Source organism: Anser anser (assembly GCF_964211835.1).
Source record: "Anser anser genome assembly, chromosome: 1".
Lineage (NCBI taxonomy): Eukaryota > Metazoa > Chordata > Aves > Anseriformes > Anatidae > Anser > Anser anser.
Window position 1 is genome coordinate 80378686 of NC_139720.1, and position 19430 is coordinate 80398115.

At 34.9% G+C, this 19430-nt stretch overlaps 1 protein-coding gene across 1 annotated transcript in view; it reads left to right on the forward strand.

Moving 5' to 3' along the window:
• Positions 1-19430, forward strand: part of ANO2 (anoctamin 2) — a 203715-nt gene that overhangs the window by 44028 nt on the left and 140257 nt on the right. Inside the window, exons 4-10 of the mRNA XM_083820198.1 lie at positions 3042-3140; positions 7345-7493; positions 8775-8829; positions 9681-9729; positions 12464-12519; positions 12769-12810; positions 17895-17959. Coding sequence (XP_083676324.1) covers positions 3042-3140; positions 7345-7493; positions 8775-8829; positions 9681-9729; positions 12464-12519; positions 12769-12810; positions 17895-17959 — 515 coding nt within the window. The remainder of the gene's footprint in view (positions 1-3041; positions 3141-7344; positions 7494-8774; positions 8830-9680; positions 9730-12463; positions 12520-12768; positions 12811-17894; positions 17960-19430) is intronic.

Consider the following 19430-nt stretch of genomic DNA (forward strand, 5'->3'; position numbering starts at 1 on the left):
GTCTAGCCTAAACCTCCCCTGCCTCAGCTTGACACCAATACAATACAATATAATATAATAAATATAATATAATATAATATAATATAATATAATATAATATAATATAATATAATATAATATAATATAATATAATATAATATAATATAATATAATAAATATAATATAATATAATATAATATAATATAATATAATATAATATAATATAATATAATATAAAGAATAGTAGGATTTCTAATTTTTTTTAATCAGGAAACATCATGAAAAAATTCAGCAAATGAGTAGTGTTTACATAAAGTTCATAGCATTTATAGATGTTGAAAAGACTAAATACTGGTTTTAAAACGTTGACACCAATGTCACAATGTACAAAATGTCGCAGAATGTACAATTTTATTTGCAAATTTGTTGATACATGTAATATGCAAAACAAAATACAATCACTGTGATGAAGAGGAGAGGCATGTCTGAGGTAAATGTGCTACCAGTCTTTTAGGTTCAGAGGTATATTTAGAGTGTGACTCACATTTTTCTGTTTTAAAACTTTCCTTACCTCAAAAGTTTTGAGAAAGAAAACTTTCTTGAAGTGAATTACCATCAGAACATGTTGAGTTTCCATGGATATGGCCTATGTTCCCAGCTTTGTAAAGTTATGCTGTTTGTTGTTACAATGACATTTCTCTAGTTATCTAACTGTTTACACAAGTAATGGGCAGCTGCTCCCATTTGGGCCACCTTAGTTTTGCATTTAAGCCCAGAATGTAACCCAGTTAAGTTCTCTATCAAGTTGGACATCCTGACTCATTTTTTCTTGTCTCACTGCTAAATTTCAAGATATATGAGGGAGTGCAAATAGAGGTTCATGCTCCCCTGAGGGGAGGGGTCTGTCCTGACTCTTACTTCATACAGGTAGGAAAATGTAAAGTGGCAGTATGCCCAAGCACCAAATATGGTTTACGTGGCAGGGTTTTGGTAGTGTGTGTGGGGGGGCCATAGCGGTGGCTTCTGTGGGAAGAATCCAGAAACTACCCCATCTTAGATAAGGGCCCCACCTCTAACCAGAGCTGGGCCAATAAGCGATATTGTTTGTGCCTCTGTGAGAGCATATTTATAACCACGGTGGAGCAGGTGGACCTGCACTGACAGAGGCTGCGGCCTGTGGACGACCCCCACAGAGCAGATAGTGGGCTGGACCTGTAGCCTGTGGAGAGGAGCCCGTGCAGGAGCAGGTGACCTGGCAGGAGCTGCTGCCTGTGGGGGACCCAGGTTGAACCAGTGTGCTCCTAATCGATGGTCCCTGTGGTATGGACCCATGTGGGAGCAGTTCTTGAAGAGCTGCTGCCTGTGGGAAGCCCACGCAGGATCAGTTCAGGAAAGACGGCATTCTGTGGGAGGGACCCCATGTGGAGCAGGGGTAGAGAGTGACTGAGAAGGAGTGGCAGAGACGAAGCTCTATAGACTGACTGCAGCCCTCATCCCCATGTTCCTCTGCACCGCTCAGGGGGAGGAGGTGGAAGAGGGTGGATGGAGAGAAGGTGTTTATGGTTTCTCTCCTCTGTTTCTCACTTCTCTAGCTTGTTAGTAATAGGTAATAAACCTTACTATCTCCTTACTCAGAGTCTGTTTTGCCTGTCATGATAATTGTTGAGCTATCTCCCCATCCTTATCTCAACCCTTGAGCCCTTTGTGTCGTGTTTTCTCCCCTTTCCCCTTTGAGGAGGGGGAGTGAGAGTAACCGTGGTGGAATTTGGCTGCCCGCCTGAGTAAAACCACCACATATGCACACAGCTACACAAAGACCATTAATCTTAACATTCCCTTCCTGGCTTTACATCACACCTTTCAAGTCTCCTCCTGTCCACTTCCATGTCATTCCTAAAATATACCCTTTTATCCTCTTTCCCCCTGGAGAGCGACACTTTGCTCAATCAGATAATGACAGGACAAGTAGGAATGGTTTTAAACTAAAAGAGGAGAGATTTATATTAGAGATTAGGAGGAAATTCTTCACTCAGTGGGTGGTGAGGGACTGGAACCAGTTGCCCAGAGAGGTTGTGGATGCCCCATCCCTGGAGGTGTTCAAGAGCGGGTTAGATGAGGCCCTGAGCCTGATTTAGTAGGTGGCATCCTTACCTATGGCAGGGGGATGGAACTAGATGATCTTTAATGTCCCTTCCATCCCAAGCAATTCTATGATTCTATAATTATTCCAATAGTGAGCATTCATTTGAATAATTTACTGATTAAAAAAAAAAGAAAAAAGAAAAAAAGAAAATTTGTGCATTGAGAAATCTGTATTAACATGCCTATATTTCATTTTTGTGGTTTTGCCGGGGTGCTGCTTTCTGATCTCAGAATCCCTCTGTTTAGCTCAGATGTGCTATCAGCACAGCATCCTCTGGACAGCCTAGATCACAGCAAACTGGCTGAGCAAAGGTCATTTTATGTAGTCTTCTGCCTCTGCACAGCATAACCAGTTATGTACACATACTTTTGTTAGGCTCACCTCTCTATTTAGAAGATAAATTTCAATATTTTTTTTAGGTATGCTACTCCAACTGTAGATATTTAGGGTGGTAAATATGATCACCTTTAAGAAAATACTGATTTGATGAAGTGTCCAGGAAATAGTTGAACAAGAACAGTTTGCCTAAAGCAAGGCCCAGAGCAGAGGAAATATTTTGTCTTTGCTGTTTCAGATGGGCACTAAAATGAAGTCAATTAACTTCCTAAATACTGAATGTGGAAGTTATAGCTCAGGGTTTTCTGGTTTATGTGACTGCAAAATCTGGAACTGTAATCTTGCATCTTTGTGGTAGACACACAGCTACAGAGCAGGCGGGCAGATTTATTACTTTTAGAGCATTAGAAGATTAAGCTTTTAAAGAAAAGGTCATTTTTAATCCCAGATGTAACTAAAGTTGGTTATGTACTGTGATTGCCTACTGCTATACGATTTAATTGAACCTGACATTTTGAAACTTGATCACTGTATTCTGTTCAATAATATTGAAATGCATAATTTTCACTACTTCATGTTTCAGAATAAGAGCCAAGGATTGAGCTTTGTCCGTATCCATGCACCCTGGCAAGTACTTAGCCGAGAAGCAGAGCTCCATAAAATAAAAATGCCTACTAAAAAGGTAAGTATATTCTATCTTCTATCAACTAGTTTTATGTCTAGAGGATGGTTGATCAGAAAGGTAATTAAATGTTTAGAATGTAGGTGTACATTATTTCAAAATCAGTGCAAATGAAATATCACTCTTACTCTTTTACCTTACTAATTATTTTCAGATGATTTAGTATTCAGAGTTGGATTTAAGATGGGATTTTCAGAGGGGATTTCAAAGGACCCAAAGGCAGCTAGCTGGCAGACTGTTCTGTAGAGCGATGAGAGAGGTGAGTTTTAAGGAGAAGTTGTTTGAAGCTGAGAAGGCAGTAGCTATTTGAATTTTTGTCAAGGAACTTTCCTCAAAGGTGAGGTGCAGTATGAGAGAGAGTATGATAGCTGTTCGTTGCCTTAAGATTTATCTGAAGTCTGGGGATGCTGAAAGACAGCCTGTTTTGGTGGTATCAGTGACTTACTGAATTTGGACATGCTCCATTGTCATTACAATGTTGGTTTACTATTTTCTTTACAGTTGTAGTAGTTGAGAATTCATATAGCTTTCAAAAGAGTCGCTTGCAAACACTGCAAATCCTGTGGAGCATATCCCAAAATTTGTGATCCTGCCATGATTTAATGTGTTGGCTAAAAACAACACTGAAGTCAGTGGAACTGCCTTGGGCTCACAGTTAGTGGTACTTATCAACTGCACTACTGAACACTTACTTCATTACATGTCATCAGAATTAATGACGTTTTTTTTGTTTGTTTGTTCGTTTTTCCTCCACAGTGGTTTTTATATATATATATATTAACCTAGCAGTTGTTTTCACCCAGAAAAGGTTGTCCACATCTCATGGTGTTAGCGTTTTTCACTGTCTGAGATTTGGCCAAGCCAGTCTTATATACTCTTACTGTATTGTGTTCACCCCCTGACCCACCGAAAAATCTTTTTACTTGGAATCAGACTCTGAAAATGGGTAGGGTTTGGATGGCTACTGTACCTCTATTCTTTCTGGCATAGTGATGGATGCATAGGGCCTTTCTAGAAATGCACCTATATATTAGATTCCTGTCTTTGATCCCTTCCCAGCTTTCTTCCATTTGTGCATATCTAGAACCTGCTCATTTCTCCCTTCTTCTCCTCTATTTGAACTTTCCTCTCCTAGTCTTTTGCAAATACTCTGGAGAGAACTAGTTTATTGAGGTATGCTGACATCATGTTGTCCTAAGTTAAGATCTGTCCAGGGGCTAATAGTCTCCAATGTCCATTCTAGTCACTGACAGACAGCTCAACATACCTTTCTCTTTTCTGAATGGGAGAAAAGTAAAGTAAAGTAAATCATATGTCCCTAAATACATAGAACCACCCTGGGGTAAACAGGGAGCAGACAAAACAGGAATTGTCTCAAACAAAGGTCACAGAAAATAAATTAACTGTCTAAATTGTCATGTTATTTGTAGTGCCATAGATGGTGCATGTTTCGTCATAGAACAGTAAGTCGAAGGCTAGGAGGAGCTAAAAATGTTGGTATTTTTTTGCTGGTACTCCATCATCTGTGGCAAAAGCACTGTAAACAACCACCACAAATGAAATTAAAAACAAGAAAACAAAGCAAAACAGTAAGATGCTCACAAAATAAAGGGAAAAATAATAAACAGAACATCTGTACCACGTGTTGGAAAAGAAAGAATTAGGCAACAAATCCTTAAGCAGAGCCTGAAAATCCAGTAAGTTTAGGGTTCACAAATGTTCCAAACCATAACAAATCAAAGGGCTCTTTTGAGGAGCTAACTGTTCTACTGCATCTGGTTGTACAGATGTTCACACACATTTTCTAATTCACATGGATCGCTGTTATTCTACCCACATTATAGTCAAATCAGTTGTCATTTTCATGTCCTGAGTGTATTTAAATCTGCAGAATGTTCTTCTACTCTTTGATACATATTTGTAGTGGTTATACACAGTCATAGCTTTCATTTGCATTAAAAAATCTGGGGTACCAGACTGAATTTTGTTTATGCCATTTAATTATATTTCTTTTTCCTTTTTTCCATGTCCCATTCCTTTCTGGGGAAGGGACCAAAAGCAAGGTTGTAATGGAGACACACAAAGAATCCCTAATATTGCTCTGAAGACAATGCTGGGTATGTCCCTGCTCACCTGTGGCGGCTGTAAAGGTGTAACAAGACACCTTGATCTTCCTGAGAAAACATTCTTATTTAATGTTATTCTCCTTGGAATATGCCCAACAGTACCCACTCTGCCCCATCTTTATTATCTTGCTGTTCTCTCAAATGGGACAAAAAGAACAGACTTGCTATGATTTCCAACATCTTATTTGCACATTGTATATAATTGCATGTTGTTTAAACTGCATCTCCTTTGTGTTGAAAAAGCAGTGGAGATAGGCTGATTTGTAGATGTCTCTTATTCATTTATGGCTGGAGGTAGTGTGTTATTCCTATAGATATAACAATATTTGACATTTGAAAATATTGACAAATTAGTTTTTTTTAACCTGTATATTTCATACTTTTTAAATTGCATCCTTTTCTTTAAAGCTACACTTTTCAAATTATGAGTAGAACAAATATTCAAAGGGCAAATGGACATGCAGTCATCAATCAGGCAGTTAGTTATGAAAACAGTATTCAGGTTTGTACCTGTAAGTTGTTATTGGTGTATAGATAAAGATGAAATGAAGTATGTCTACCAACAAGGAAGCCAAATCTCAGATTACCTGAAAATTCACCCTAGGATAATTTATTATCTCCTAAAACTTAAAGATGATATGGCTTCTTTAAGGAGAAGATTGCTGGCAGCTCTTGTTGACTATGTTGCAATTCTATAAAGTCAATGGCAGAAATGGAATGCTACCAGTTAAATACAGAAAGCATGACATGAAAATTATGTTCTTGTCTTGATATTTTTGCAATCAAAGACAGTTGGGAGCAGAATGTCCTGTGGAGGAAAAATCCACTTCAAACAACTGAAACATTGTATTTTGGAGATTTGGAAATAAAATGGAAAAATTCAGCCAGCAACCACCAGAAAGAAAATTTCATTTTTACTAAAAGACAAAAGCGCTATTGGTATTTTCTGTGATGTTATTTTTATTTGTTCAAACATCCAATGAAACTATAAACAAAGTATTTTCAGTGGAAAATATCCATCTCTAAACGTAATGAATTGATTGCAGAAAAGTCTTTTCTAATGTTCATTTTAAAACATCTTTCATGACAAAATGCAGTCTGGAAAAAGGTGCCTTTTGAGCAAATTTAACTATATGTATACTTCTGAATAAGAAGAAATAGTTACTTTTGATGAATCAAAATGTTCCATGCATCATATACTAGATACATTCCTTGTAACACCTTCAAATAGGAAAATAAATCCCATACCATACCATTGGGTTTAAGAGTGTCTAGGCTTCCAAAGAGCATGACTGTAGTCCTTGGAAAAAGATCAGAATGTGTTGAAAATAGAGGACCAATGATCCTGATTTTTAAATTACGAAGTTTTAAGGTACTTCATTTCAATAATTTGAAATAATAATAAAAATATTTTGGCACAGACTCTTTCAGGTGTTACATAAAGTTCATTTAGTGCATTTTATTAATCAGATTGCAAATAAATACAGGTTTGGTAAAGTTGTCTGTATTTAATGAAAAAAATACCTCCATATCTCTGGGAAGCTTCTTTGCACAACACATCAGTCTGAACAAACAAAACCTATATCCTTGCACTTGGAAGTACCACAGAGCCACAAGCCTGGCATCCTCACTTTCAATGGCATGTGTACGTGTGTGCTATCAGACCAAGCTATCAATTATTAACCAGAAAAAAAAATATTCTCTGAGCTGTATAGCAAGTAAAGTCCCTTCCTGCTCTGTCTGTTCCCTGTATTTCCAGTTACAGTTACAAAGTCAAAATAATTACTCTGCTTTTCTATAATCTCCTTGCAGCTCCTAGTTGAAATGAGTTAGTAAGGATGTTTCTTGTACTAAAAATTCTACACCGAGATGTTTTTTTTCCTGGAAATAGCTTGATTCTTTGGAACTGAAACCCTCATCAAATTCATGTGCTTGCTATTATATGGGAATATATGTTGAGAGAAGGTGTTTATTTTAATTACTGATTTAAACGTGTATAACAAAATGTATCTTTTTTTTTTTTTCTCTTCAGTGTATTTTTGGAAGTCATGTTAATGTACAAAATTTTATTTACTCAGATGTATGCAATCAAAGAAGAAGGCGGAATTCACAAAAAGTTAAATGAAATATGGTGCAAATTGACTGAACCTCTGCAACCCCAGGTGCCACAAGAAAATACCAAGATGAAAAGTCTGTCTTACCCATTTTCCAGAGAGAAAATGTATTTGTGAGTACTTCAAATTGTGAAGGGCAATGAAGAAAGCTATAACTCATCATTTTACTGTTGTCATTTTTCTACTTTATTTTTTATTTTTTATTTTTTATTTTTAATTAAAATTCAGAAATTCATTGAGGTTGCAGCACTTCTGGGAATCCTGAAGAAATTTCCAAGTTGTCAGATTATTGCTGGATAATATTTCCATGTGATGAAAGTATATGTCTGCATTAAACTAAATTTATTAAAGCTTGAGTAAATAGATCTGAAGTAAATAAACATGCTCATATGGAATTCAGTTTCAGAGGATTAACAGAAATCTAAGTTACACAGAATTTTGTCAGTGTTTTACTTCCTTCTTCTAAGGAAGGCACTTGAAGCAGTGAAATAAAATATCTATGTTCTTAGCTTGAACTGTAAAAAATTTAGCAACAAATTCCTGATTAATTTGATAGTGATATTACTGCCTGTTTTGTAAAAAGAGCAAGTAGAAATTCGATAATATTTTTCTTCTTGTCACATTTATTATAGTCATTAAAACTTGGCTAGTAATATGCAGATAAGGAACTCTTGACACTTTCCCTTTCACTTGGAGTAATACTTGTGGGCCCAGTTAGGTATTAAACATCCCTTTTTTCCTCATAGTGGCTCTTTGTATTTATGTCTGATAAAATTCAGTAATAAACATAATGAACCACCATAACACTTTTGTCCTCTCTGAACATTTTAATTAATATAGAATAAAAGTAAATTTGATTGAGAGGATAAAATGAGAAGGCTAATTTCACATATGATGATTTTAAGGTTTGAGAGAATAAATAATTGCAGTGGAATTTTTATTTTAAATCAAGCGAAATGTGGACTAGTTAGTCACATGGAAAAGAGTAATAAACATCTGCATTAGGCAATTTAAAACCTTGTAACATAACCACAAAATGTCATACCACTGAGGGTATTTTATAAAAAAAGATTAAAATGTCTGCTTGTGTAAACAATAGACAAGCTGTACTTACTAGAAAGGTATTTTACAGTATTTAATATTTCTTCACTTTTGGTGCCAACCATCATTGCAATCCCAGTAGAATTCTGAATGAATTTCTTCAGGATTTCATTTAGATATCAGGAGATACAGTATATCACACTGTAATATTTCATCTACATTTTCTTTAAATATGTTTGTCTTCCTTACTGTGGTTTGTAAGTTAATTCTAAATCAAAATTGTGTATATTGTCTTACTCATTACTTCATCTTCTGAAAAAGTACCTGATCTTTTTGTCTCTCAACAATTTTAGGTATAACATTGGAGACAAAGACACATTTTTTGACAATGCTACCCGCAGCCGAATAGTAAGTAAATGAAAGTAACATATTGACTTCTCATAATGAATGAGGTTTACTTTGACAGTGAGTTTTGGTGACTACTTTGCCTATTTCATCACTTTATTCATTTTGCTTTTCCCACAAAACAGTAAGCAGTCAAAAGTATGTAAGAAATACTCTGCTGGAGCTGCCCAGAAGTACGTATAGCCCAGTGGGAGTAGGAGATGGTATGACAGGAAATGCTACTGACTCCTCTCCATTGTTAAAAGTTATCATTAAGCCCTACTTCCTTTCCTTTAAGCAGATTTTTTTTCCACGAAAGTGCCTCCTCAACAATCGTATAGCAATTTCCTAGCTCCAGCAGTCTTCGATGTGAATTATTTCGTCATGTTCATGACAGAATTCTAGGTCTCCAGTAGGTTAGTGAGGCAGTATTTCTCTTTATGGATGTTATGCCAGCTGCTCTCCAGCATGCCGTATCCATATATACTCAGGTTTCATAGATACAGTACATATTCTGATCACTAGTATGGGCAAATTGCAGTTATACTTCCAGAGGTTGAAGCTAATTTTTTTGTTGTTTTGTTTTGTTTTTACAGAGTTGGATTCTCTTGTGATTTTCTATGGTGTAAAATACTCATTCTACCTGAAGTCCTCACACTTCATATAGTTTTATAAGGATGTGATGTAGCAGGACTTAACCTACACGTTATTGCCAGAAAACCAACTAGCATGAACTGCCATAAAATCATTAGGTTTTAACTAGTAATCTCTACAGAAGTCTCTAATTGCTAAGTTAAATTTCGTTGCTCATTCTATAAGGAAAAGAATATTAAAAGACAATTTATGTGTTATATGAGTATTCTCCTTTTCCACAGGTACGCGAAATTTTGAAGCGCACATCTACAAAGGCCAGAAACAGCATGGGTAAGAAGGATGGAAGATAACTATATATATATTGCTTTAAAAGGAATTGCTTAGGAATTGCTTACTGAATATTTGTTTATCTAACATAACACAAGAGTATGCTGGAACATTTCCACAAAAAAATAGAGATTGAAGGAAATGTGTTTTCTGATGAAATGTGAAGGAAATGTGTTTTCTGAGGAATAGAATCAGACTTTCTGGTCCACAGTTTAGATAGGACATGGTAATGGGAGTTTACTTTTCATTTCTACAGGTGCAGGATCTGGCATATAACTTGCATTTCACAAGTTGTTATAAAATTGGATATGATTATAGTATGATCTGCTTTTGAATATGCAGATGTCAGCTCCAATATATTGCATTATTTCTTCCAGGAACAGACTTTTCTTGATATTTCAATAGAATAATACATTTTCCCAGGTTATTCTTGTCACTACTTCTTTAAAAACAATGCCAATTAACTGAATAGTGAAATATGTGAATTAACTATGCCTGTTTTGAAGATACTGGGTGATATTTTTTGGGTAGCCCTGAAATATTTGGTGCTTTTTTTTTTTTTCTTTTTCCTTGAGGTTCAGAATATATACAGGTGTACTTACTCTTTTTTCATTACTCTTTCCTTTCTTCCATTGTGATATTGAAACACGTATCTCCCTTGAGTTGAAGAGGTAACATTACTCCTCGTCTGGCATATTTTCTGAAAGTCCTTCTGTAAGCTTGACCATTTATGCAATGTCCTAGGATAATATACTTGCAAAGAATAAGCATCCAGTTTCCTGCAGAGTCTTGGTGTAGTTTGCTGTAGTGAAGCTGCAGTAACAGATTTCATTGTTACAGCAGCTAGAGGGGAAAATAGATTAATTTAGGATTTCATGAAATATATATATATATAGTTTTTAACCATATGAAAGAAAAAACAAACAAAGTTGCTCTCATATCAACTTAGTATCAGCTAAAAACACTTGGTTTTGCCCAGAACAAACATTTAAATTTGGGATTATTAGTGTTTCCTTAAAAAAAAAAAAAGAAAAAGGAAAAGATGGTAAGAAAACATCAAGCATTTTTTTCCTCTCTTTTACTCTAAGGTGAAAAAGCAGTTTGATCCACTTCAAGCTCAGGTCAATTCAAGATTCCATTTGACATGAAGCAAATATTTTAACCCTTCTGTCTTCCCTGTCTTTCTGGTTAATACCCTGAATATTAGTATGCATCATGTTTGACCAAATTCAATAATTGTTTTGGTCCTCTGAGATCATCTCCCAAAAGTTCTATGCTTCTTATGTCTCTAAAGATCTCCTTTTTCACTTGTCTTAAGAGCACTCATCATGACTAGTTTAAAAATCTCTTTAAGCATTCTTGTTTTATTCATTTTTTCTAGGTTTTCATTATTTATTTTGCACAGGAAGTAGGACAGTGATGTTGGAAGTATTTAAGCAGTCTTTAGTCTTCAGAAATCATAATACAATAGAAGGAAAGTAACAACACTTCAAACACAATTGCTTATTGATTTTTACAGCTTTATTTATTATTTATACGATTTTATTGAGTCTGATACCACTTCTATGATGTTTTACAAAGAGGGTATATTTGTTTCTAGTATAACTCAATTTCTGTAAACTTTTAAAACCAGAATTCTTTCAGTAGAGGGCTTGACTTCGTGTTTGGATCAATGAACACTAAGATTTCCCAATTACATTAATGCATGTGTGACAGGGTTATTTTTCCCTATACCAAGGGAGAAATTTATTGGAAATGCCTATCTAGCTTCTTTGCCAGAGATTTTTCCCAAAACATTTCAGAATAATAGTTGTGTACTTTGACTATGGAATATTTTTTTTTTCTATGATTACTTTTTACTGGACATTGAAAGCATGGAGGTCTGTAATAAACTGCTGATCTTAACTTTAACATTCATCTTAAGGAGGAATTGTAATCACATGTAGGTACTGAAAACAGAATGTCTGTTAAAGTCATAAGTCTCAAGAGCATGTAGGTGCTGTAATCATTAGCTGGGGATTCAGTGGTAGTATGGGTTCAATGTGAAGTGCTGTGTCCCTGTATCTTCCTGTATCTTTCACCAGACCTCATGTTTGTAGTCTTTAGGACTCACCACTTTTTCTCCTGGTGTAAGCATCTTTCCAACATAACTATGGATTTGATGAGCACAAACTGAATAAAATCCTGCAAAAAAAGACTGGTTGTCATCTCAGAAAGATGACCTTGTGTATTTATACGAGGAAGGATAGAAAAAACAGTACTTGGTTCAGTGAAAACTAGACATGGTACAATGTTAATTGATGGAGAGTAGTGGGGGTTTCTTACCCACAAAGTTGTGTGAAAGTTTTTGGTTTTGTTTGTGTTTTTTTTTTTAAATTATTTTATTGTTTGTGTGTGTCAGTGAGAATTCGTGGTTCTGATTGCTATCAAGCTTCAGGAAGGACTTCCCAGATATTTTCCTCCTTAGTCACATGCCTCTTTGCAATCAGGACGAGAAAGTAGTCGAAACTGTCTCCACCACACTAGTTCACTCAAGAAAAAGCACTATACTGAAATGAGCTTTTCTGTGATAAAATACTTTCCATAGCCAAGTATTTCTGTGTTGGTAGATACTCGTATTGACATGATATTGAATGTCTTCAGATCAGTCCCTTATGCAATGTCATCGAATTACATCTGTAATATCCTTTTTTGCTTAACTGTGCCTAACTGTTGATAATTTTTTTTTCTTTTTTAGGTATTAGCACATTAATAGCAAACAATGTTTATGATGCAGCATACCCACTACATGATGTATGTATATCCAATTAAAAATCTAGTTTTCTCATGGTATCACTCAATAGTGCATAGACCTTAAAGTTTATTGCCTATGACAATGAAAATATATACTAACATTTTAAGTATATAATTATAACATCAAAACTTTTACACAAATACATTTCATGTTGTGACAAAAGTAAAATTAACAATGTAGGAACAGCTGAACAATCTATTATTCAATTTTATGGTTTTGCATGTTATTGAATGATTTTCTTTTTCTAGGGTGAATATGAAGGCCAAAATGATGACATGAATGAAAGAAAGGTAAAGTACATTACAAAATTAATTTCATATTAGATTTAATATGCTAAATGTGAATTAACGTCCTAAATGCTATAAAAAAATAGCCAGCATTCGGTCAAATAAATGCTTTTACAAATGCATGTAATATTTGTTACACTGCTTATTTTCTTGTACTTCTGCACATTAAATTTGTTTGCAAGACTTTTTGTGGTTTATTTTATGAAGTATTTCAGTAAATTTAACTTTATATTTACATCTTGAAATGCTTCAAGTTTTCCTACGCAGATACAGAGAAAATTTTTCAATCTGTCTGCAAAAGCAAAAGTTGACAAGTAACTTATATGATTATTTTGTTTCTGTAACCAGATGATACTATAGATAGATAGTTGCTAGACCAAAACAGAGTTGATTCATTTGATTGTGCATTCACTTAAATTATATGCAGTTTCTAAAAAACTGCTGCAGTTAATTTGTAAATAAAAAGGTTTTTTTTGAGAATACTCAGTGTAGTATCTGAGTGTAATTGCCACAAGTGGTGATTATATGAACATTCGAAGTGAAAAATTAGTTCAGAGATCACGCAGGTAAATCTGATTTCTCCAATGCTGAGTGAGTAAAAATTTGAAAACATAATGTTCATTATAGTTTTTTTTTTTAAATGGTTTTAACATTCAGCCATTAGATGTCTTAATGTACCATATACAATTTAATTTACTATTTGAAACTTCATAAAAAAAGATAGAAAGATGGAAAAACAACTGTAGAGAAGCTTGTATACTTATGTCTATAATTTTGAACATTTTATTCATGAAGAAATTGTCTCTGGGTAAGTGATAATGGTGATACAATAACGGACACTGAAAGTCAGATCCATGGTTTATTCACTTATAAGGTTAGCAAAAGTTTTAGAGAGAAGAAAGTAAATGAACATTAGTCAATGGAGAAAGATTGGTTAATGTGGGAAAGGGGGAAAGAGGGTTTAAAAGAACTAGTGTCTGGAAAAGTATTCACCCTACCAGTTACATTTTGTCTGCCTTCTTTTTATCATGCCTATTAGACTCAGTTATGAAGTGTTAAGTATTAAAAACATAAAAGGCTCTTTCCAGAAATATTTCATTGATTATTCACATATGTCTCTGCTGCCTAGCCATTGAATCTGCTGTAGTATTTCTATGCATAACATCATCTGTTTTCTATCTGAATCTAATAGTCTCAGTGTTTAATTTCCTGAAAAGCCCTGATCAGGTTTAAAGGAAAGGGGGGCATTTTTATGCCTTTTTTTTTTTCCCTGCCCCTTTTCATTTTGTCCATTTTAACTTATCTATGTCTTCCATTTCACTAGCCTGTAGTACGAACCCAGAGAATGATGAACTGAGACTGTCTGAGATACTTAGGCCAATAAAGAAGCAGAAGTAATTAAGGTTTATGTACCAGTTCATAATACAAAAGGTTAATACTTACTAAACCCCTCTTCAGGATTTCTTTAGAGAAAATGCCCTGTGAAACATTACTTTTGTCACATCCTATGAGAATTAGAAATGAGCAGTCAATGAAACCCCCTGTTTTCCTAAGACTGTTGATTAGGGTGAAGGAATTTCCCTGTTTTAGTGTGATTTCTGCTGTAGAAAAAATATGTTTAAGAAAATTATTGCACAGCAGCATTGTAATAATTTGCCATGAGTATAAACACTAACTTGGTCTTGTAACCCACTGGCAATTTGTAACCTTTCATTGCTAGGAGTGTGTATGACATAGAGAAATACATGAGGAATTTCTTACCTATCTAGGAATTACACTCTTGTGATATACTACAACAACATCCCTAGATTATTAGAAGCAGATTGAAAAGGGTTATTATAAATTTACAGAAAGTACTGCTTTAAGTGAAACTGATAACATACAATAAACTATATTACAAAACTCTTCCTAGAATTCCTTTCAACTTAATATAAATCAGGAAAAAAAACCTATTCCAGCTTCCAGATTAAGCTTAGTCTTGTAAAATTGAATTGTTAAGACTGAGATTTAGTGTGGGCAACACACATGGATGGAAAATATACATGCCACCTTCAGTGTTATGTCTCTCAGAATCAGAATAACAAATGTGATTCTGTCGCCTGATATAATGTCATAGCAACCCATTCCTGAACTAATTGAAATTTTAGAAAGTTCTCTCCTTCTGCTCTTCAAATTCAATACTCTAGCTATGATCAAAACAGCTTTTAAGTAGTCCTAATAATTTTATAGTTTTAACTTTCTAGTTTTGAACATTCAGTAAATGGATTTATTGGTAGGATTTTTTATGAAAATAAATTGTAAGTAATTCTGTGGAGTAATGGCAAGGAGTGATTTTAAATAGATAACCACAAGTATTCATATGAAAATATCAATATGGCAGCCAGGTCTATCCTCTTCAACTCCTACTGAAGCCAAAGAAAATCAAATGTAGTTTCATTTCTTTCCACAGGTGCAAAGCATTTTGCAAGACTGTGCTCTGTAACAGCAATATTCTGTATGCTAAGACTCCACACTCCCTGAATCTCATTGCTGAATTCCCAATTACTTCAGCAGAGTAGGGTTTACTCCTCGATCTAAGAAGAGAAAGCAATCTGGGCTGGATCATTAATGAGTATACATTGGCATAGCTCCATTCCCTCAAATGGTTGGAAGCCAATTTCCATATTCCAAACGATAATAATTAGGTGGGTACATGTTTGTGGGATCCAGACCTTAATTACTCCCTTGATATTTATTTAGTTCTTTCACATAACATCTGTGGGAGGAGAGGCATTATAAACACTAGAAAAAATATGATGTACTGCTAGCTGACAGATGCTACTATTGATAACTGCAAAAACTATATGTACTTTGTAACTAATATCACCACCAGCTTTTGCATACTTACATAACTCCATTGTACAATAATCTGTTATGAATGGGAAGAAATAGTAACGTGTTTATTAAGCATCTATTTTACAGGTAGAATTAAGGTTTGCAATCTATGGTGCTGTTAAGCACATAAGTTCCACATACTGCACATTATGAAAAAATCTATATCTTGTTTAATTAGTGCATTGTCTAATTAGACTATTGTCTAATTAGACTATTGTCTAATTAGTGCTTTTGAATATCTATGAACCATTCAGCTCTTTCTGTTAAAGAAAAAAAAAAGTGCAAATATTTAATTTCTCTGCAGAATGTACTCTATGCATACCTGGTTGTGTATTTGTGTGCATGTATTTCTTGGTTTGTCCTCCTCCCCAGCGTTTTTTAAACTTATTGCCCAGTCCTAGCCAAAGCTGACAGAAAACTACAGGTCTCCAAGGTATTAACTCTGCATTTACATTGCTCCACGTTAACTATAATTTCCATGAGACAAGCAAGGGACAGTCAGTTAGGGCTCACAACAAGGGAGCAACTGAAGTGGGAGGTTGTCCCTTGGGTAACAGCAGAGATTCTACACAGAAGCTCATTCTTAAGACACAGTTTCATTGCTACTCCAATTGTACTAGGAAAGACGTGGTGCCTTATTTTAAAGGAACTGACCTTACCTCCCATATGTTACTCTTTCTTTCTAGGCTCTCTGCACTTCTTTTTGGAAAATAGGAACAAAAGGCTTGACACCTGTCTTTTTGGATGAAGTCACAGTGTAGTATAGATTACTACACCATGTTGTGCAGTATAGATTATGATTCATAATCTATAAATAGTGGTGCAGTTTGTTTACTTTCATTTATCATAATTGTTTTTTTTCATGCAGTCTGTACTTCAAGAAATAGTTTTAAATGAGTATGTTTTCTGAGACTTCCTCTAGACCTTTCACAGCATAAAAATGTGAAAGGAATACAAACAATTCAGGTGATTCCCCAGAAAATATTCTCTTTTGCAAGGCAGTGCTGTGATTTTTATTTTCCTCTAAAGTTAAAGTGTGGTGAATAGTCATTTAACTTTGTTAGATACTTCCGATGTGTCCTCTAAGTTTCCTTTGGTCTTCACCTAATTCTGGAAAGCTTCATTGTTGAAAGTCCTTGCTATATTAATAATAAATGCATACACAGTTATAAAATATACTGCTATCACATTAACTCTTTTGCCAAATTTTTCATCAAATGGGAATTTCTATCCAGCAGCTGACTTTTGTTTCAGAACGTGATGACTTTCATACCATAATTACTGATTTCCTTTCCAGCCTCTTCTAAAGTACTGTCGAAGGTTTATTTTTTCTTTTTGAAAGCTCAGCAAACCTGTGTCATACAGATCACAGCAACAAAACAGAGAATGAAGACTATCATGAGTCCCTTGATTATGGTAGTTGTGTGTATTGTGGTTAATATACAGCAGGTTCTGAAATGTTTCCTTTTATCTCTATTGCCTAGCATTTATTTTTTTTTCCTGTGTCATAGTAAGAAATTTCTGTAAGATATTTTCCTTCTTTTGTGCTGTTGGTAGGTGATGGGTGAATCTGAAATTCCAATAGTAAACATTTAAACTAGTGTGTGCATGTGCACCATGAGGAGAGAAGGGACTTTTATATGGAGTCCAGTAGGTATAATAGCCTCAGGACCTGCGAAGAGAAGCAGGCCTTGGCACATTTTTTACCAATAGTTATGTTTTTACATATCAGTTACTGGTTTTGAGCTCTTTCTGTTTCTTTGCCTGGTAGCTGGAAACACTGCTTGTTACTTACCTATGGTATAATTCCAGCCATTAAATAAATTACATCATAGAAGAATTTGACTCTATAAGTAGAATTATTTCTAGCATCTTTCCAAAGATTTCCATGAGACCACGGATTTTTTTCTTCCCTTTAAGTCCTTATTTTTAACATCACTATTTAATAAATATTGTTTGGAGGAGGTAAGCATGTGGAGAAAAGATTTGTATACACCTTCTTGCATTGCTGGTGTGGTTGGTGTCTTCTATACCTGCCTGGAAAATAAACTTGGAATTTTATGCCAAAGTACAGAAAACTGCTTTATTTTTATTTTCTTTTTTTTTTTATTGCTACATATATTTTAACTCTTAGACAATGTTTGTAAAAACAAATGCGAACACTTACTTCAAGTTAATTTTCTTTCTTTTTTTTTTATTTTTTATTTATTTAGTTGCTGTATCAAGAATGGGCAAGATATGGAGTATTTTACAAGTTTCAGCCTATTGACCTCATAAGGTAACATAAATTTGTATGGAACACTAAGGGACCTGGTTCTTATCTGATACAGATTAGTGAAGTTCCTGGCAGTTACATCAACAAATGAAATCTTGGATCAATCAGAGTGTTGAAAATAAAATTTCTCACTGCTTTTCTGTAGTTCTGATGATAGCTTACTATACTAAACAATAACGTGCATTTGTTTCTGTATACCATGTTATCCTGGAGCAATTTCAGGATAATATTTCAGATTACCTTAATGAATCTTTATTGGAGATTGTGATCAAAGGCTGGTGTATAATCAGAAGCTAGTGTTTACATTACGAATCAGTATGAAAGTATTTGACAGTTTTGAAATTGATTTTTTTTTTCTTTTTTTCAATTCTGGTTTTACAAATTTTATTCATCTGAAAACATCCATATGTGTTCATAGTGGTTTGGGTATATTTTGAATGTTAATATTTAAGTCACACTTCAAACATAGAAGAAGTTAGGCTTAAACACAAATGAAACAATTCCAACATTTTTTTTAAGGAACTTCCAAAATATCTCTACAAAAAAAGAAAAGAAATAATCAAATAAACAGTTTTTGTTGTGTGCTAAAAATACCAGATAAACAAAGGAAATATTTGGGAAATGTTTGTGAAAACTGCTGGCTAGAAATAATCTTTCATAAGATAACTGTCTTGGAATAAATAAACTGTGATATTAACAAATAAACAATGGAAAAAATTATTTATTGATAATTTTTATAACTGAGAAAGATGATATTTCTTAGTGTTTATTTTTTGAATAATCAAACTCCAGCTAGTCTTTATTATACAATCTGCCCTAAGTGATTAGCTGCAAAAGCTGGTGTTAGTAATATGGATAAACAATAACTTTTACAAAATGTATTAATTATATTTTGAGTTAAAGTTCTGAAAAACATAGTTTTCCAAAGACTTAACTAGTACGTTATTAACATGAGCAAAATTGATCTGTGACATGTTTCAGACTGGCAAATGGAAGTGAGACTATCTCATCTTGGTTTGTATCAGGAATAGCGTAGCCAACAGGACCATGGAGGTGATGGTCCCCTTGTACTCTGCTATGGTGAGGCCGCACCTTGAGTACTGTGTTTTGGGCCCCTCACTACAAGAAGGGCAACGAGGCCCTGGAATGTGTCCAGAGAAGGGCTACAAAGCTGGTGAAGGACCTGGAACACAACTCCTGTGAGGAGCAGCTGAAGGAGCTGGGGTTTAGTCTGGAGAAGAGGAGGCTCAGGGGAGACCTTATTGCTTTCTACACCTACCTGAAAGGAAGGTGTTGGGAGCTGGGGGTCGGCCTCTTCTCACAGGTGACTAGTGATAGGACTAGAGGGAATGGATTCACATTGTACCAGGGGAGGTTCAGGTTAGAAATAGGAGACATTTCTTCTCAGAAAGAGTAGTCAGGTATTGGAACGGGTTGCCCAGGGAGGTGGTGGAGTCGCCGTCTCTGGGGGTGT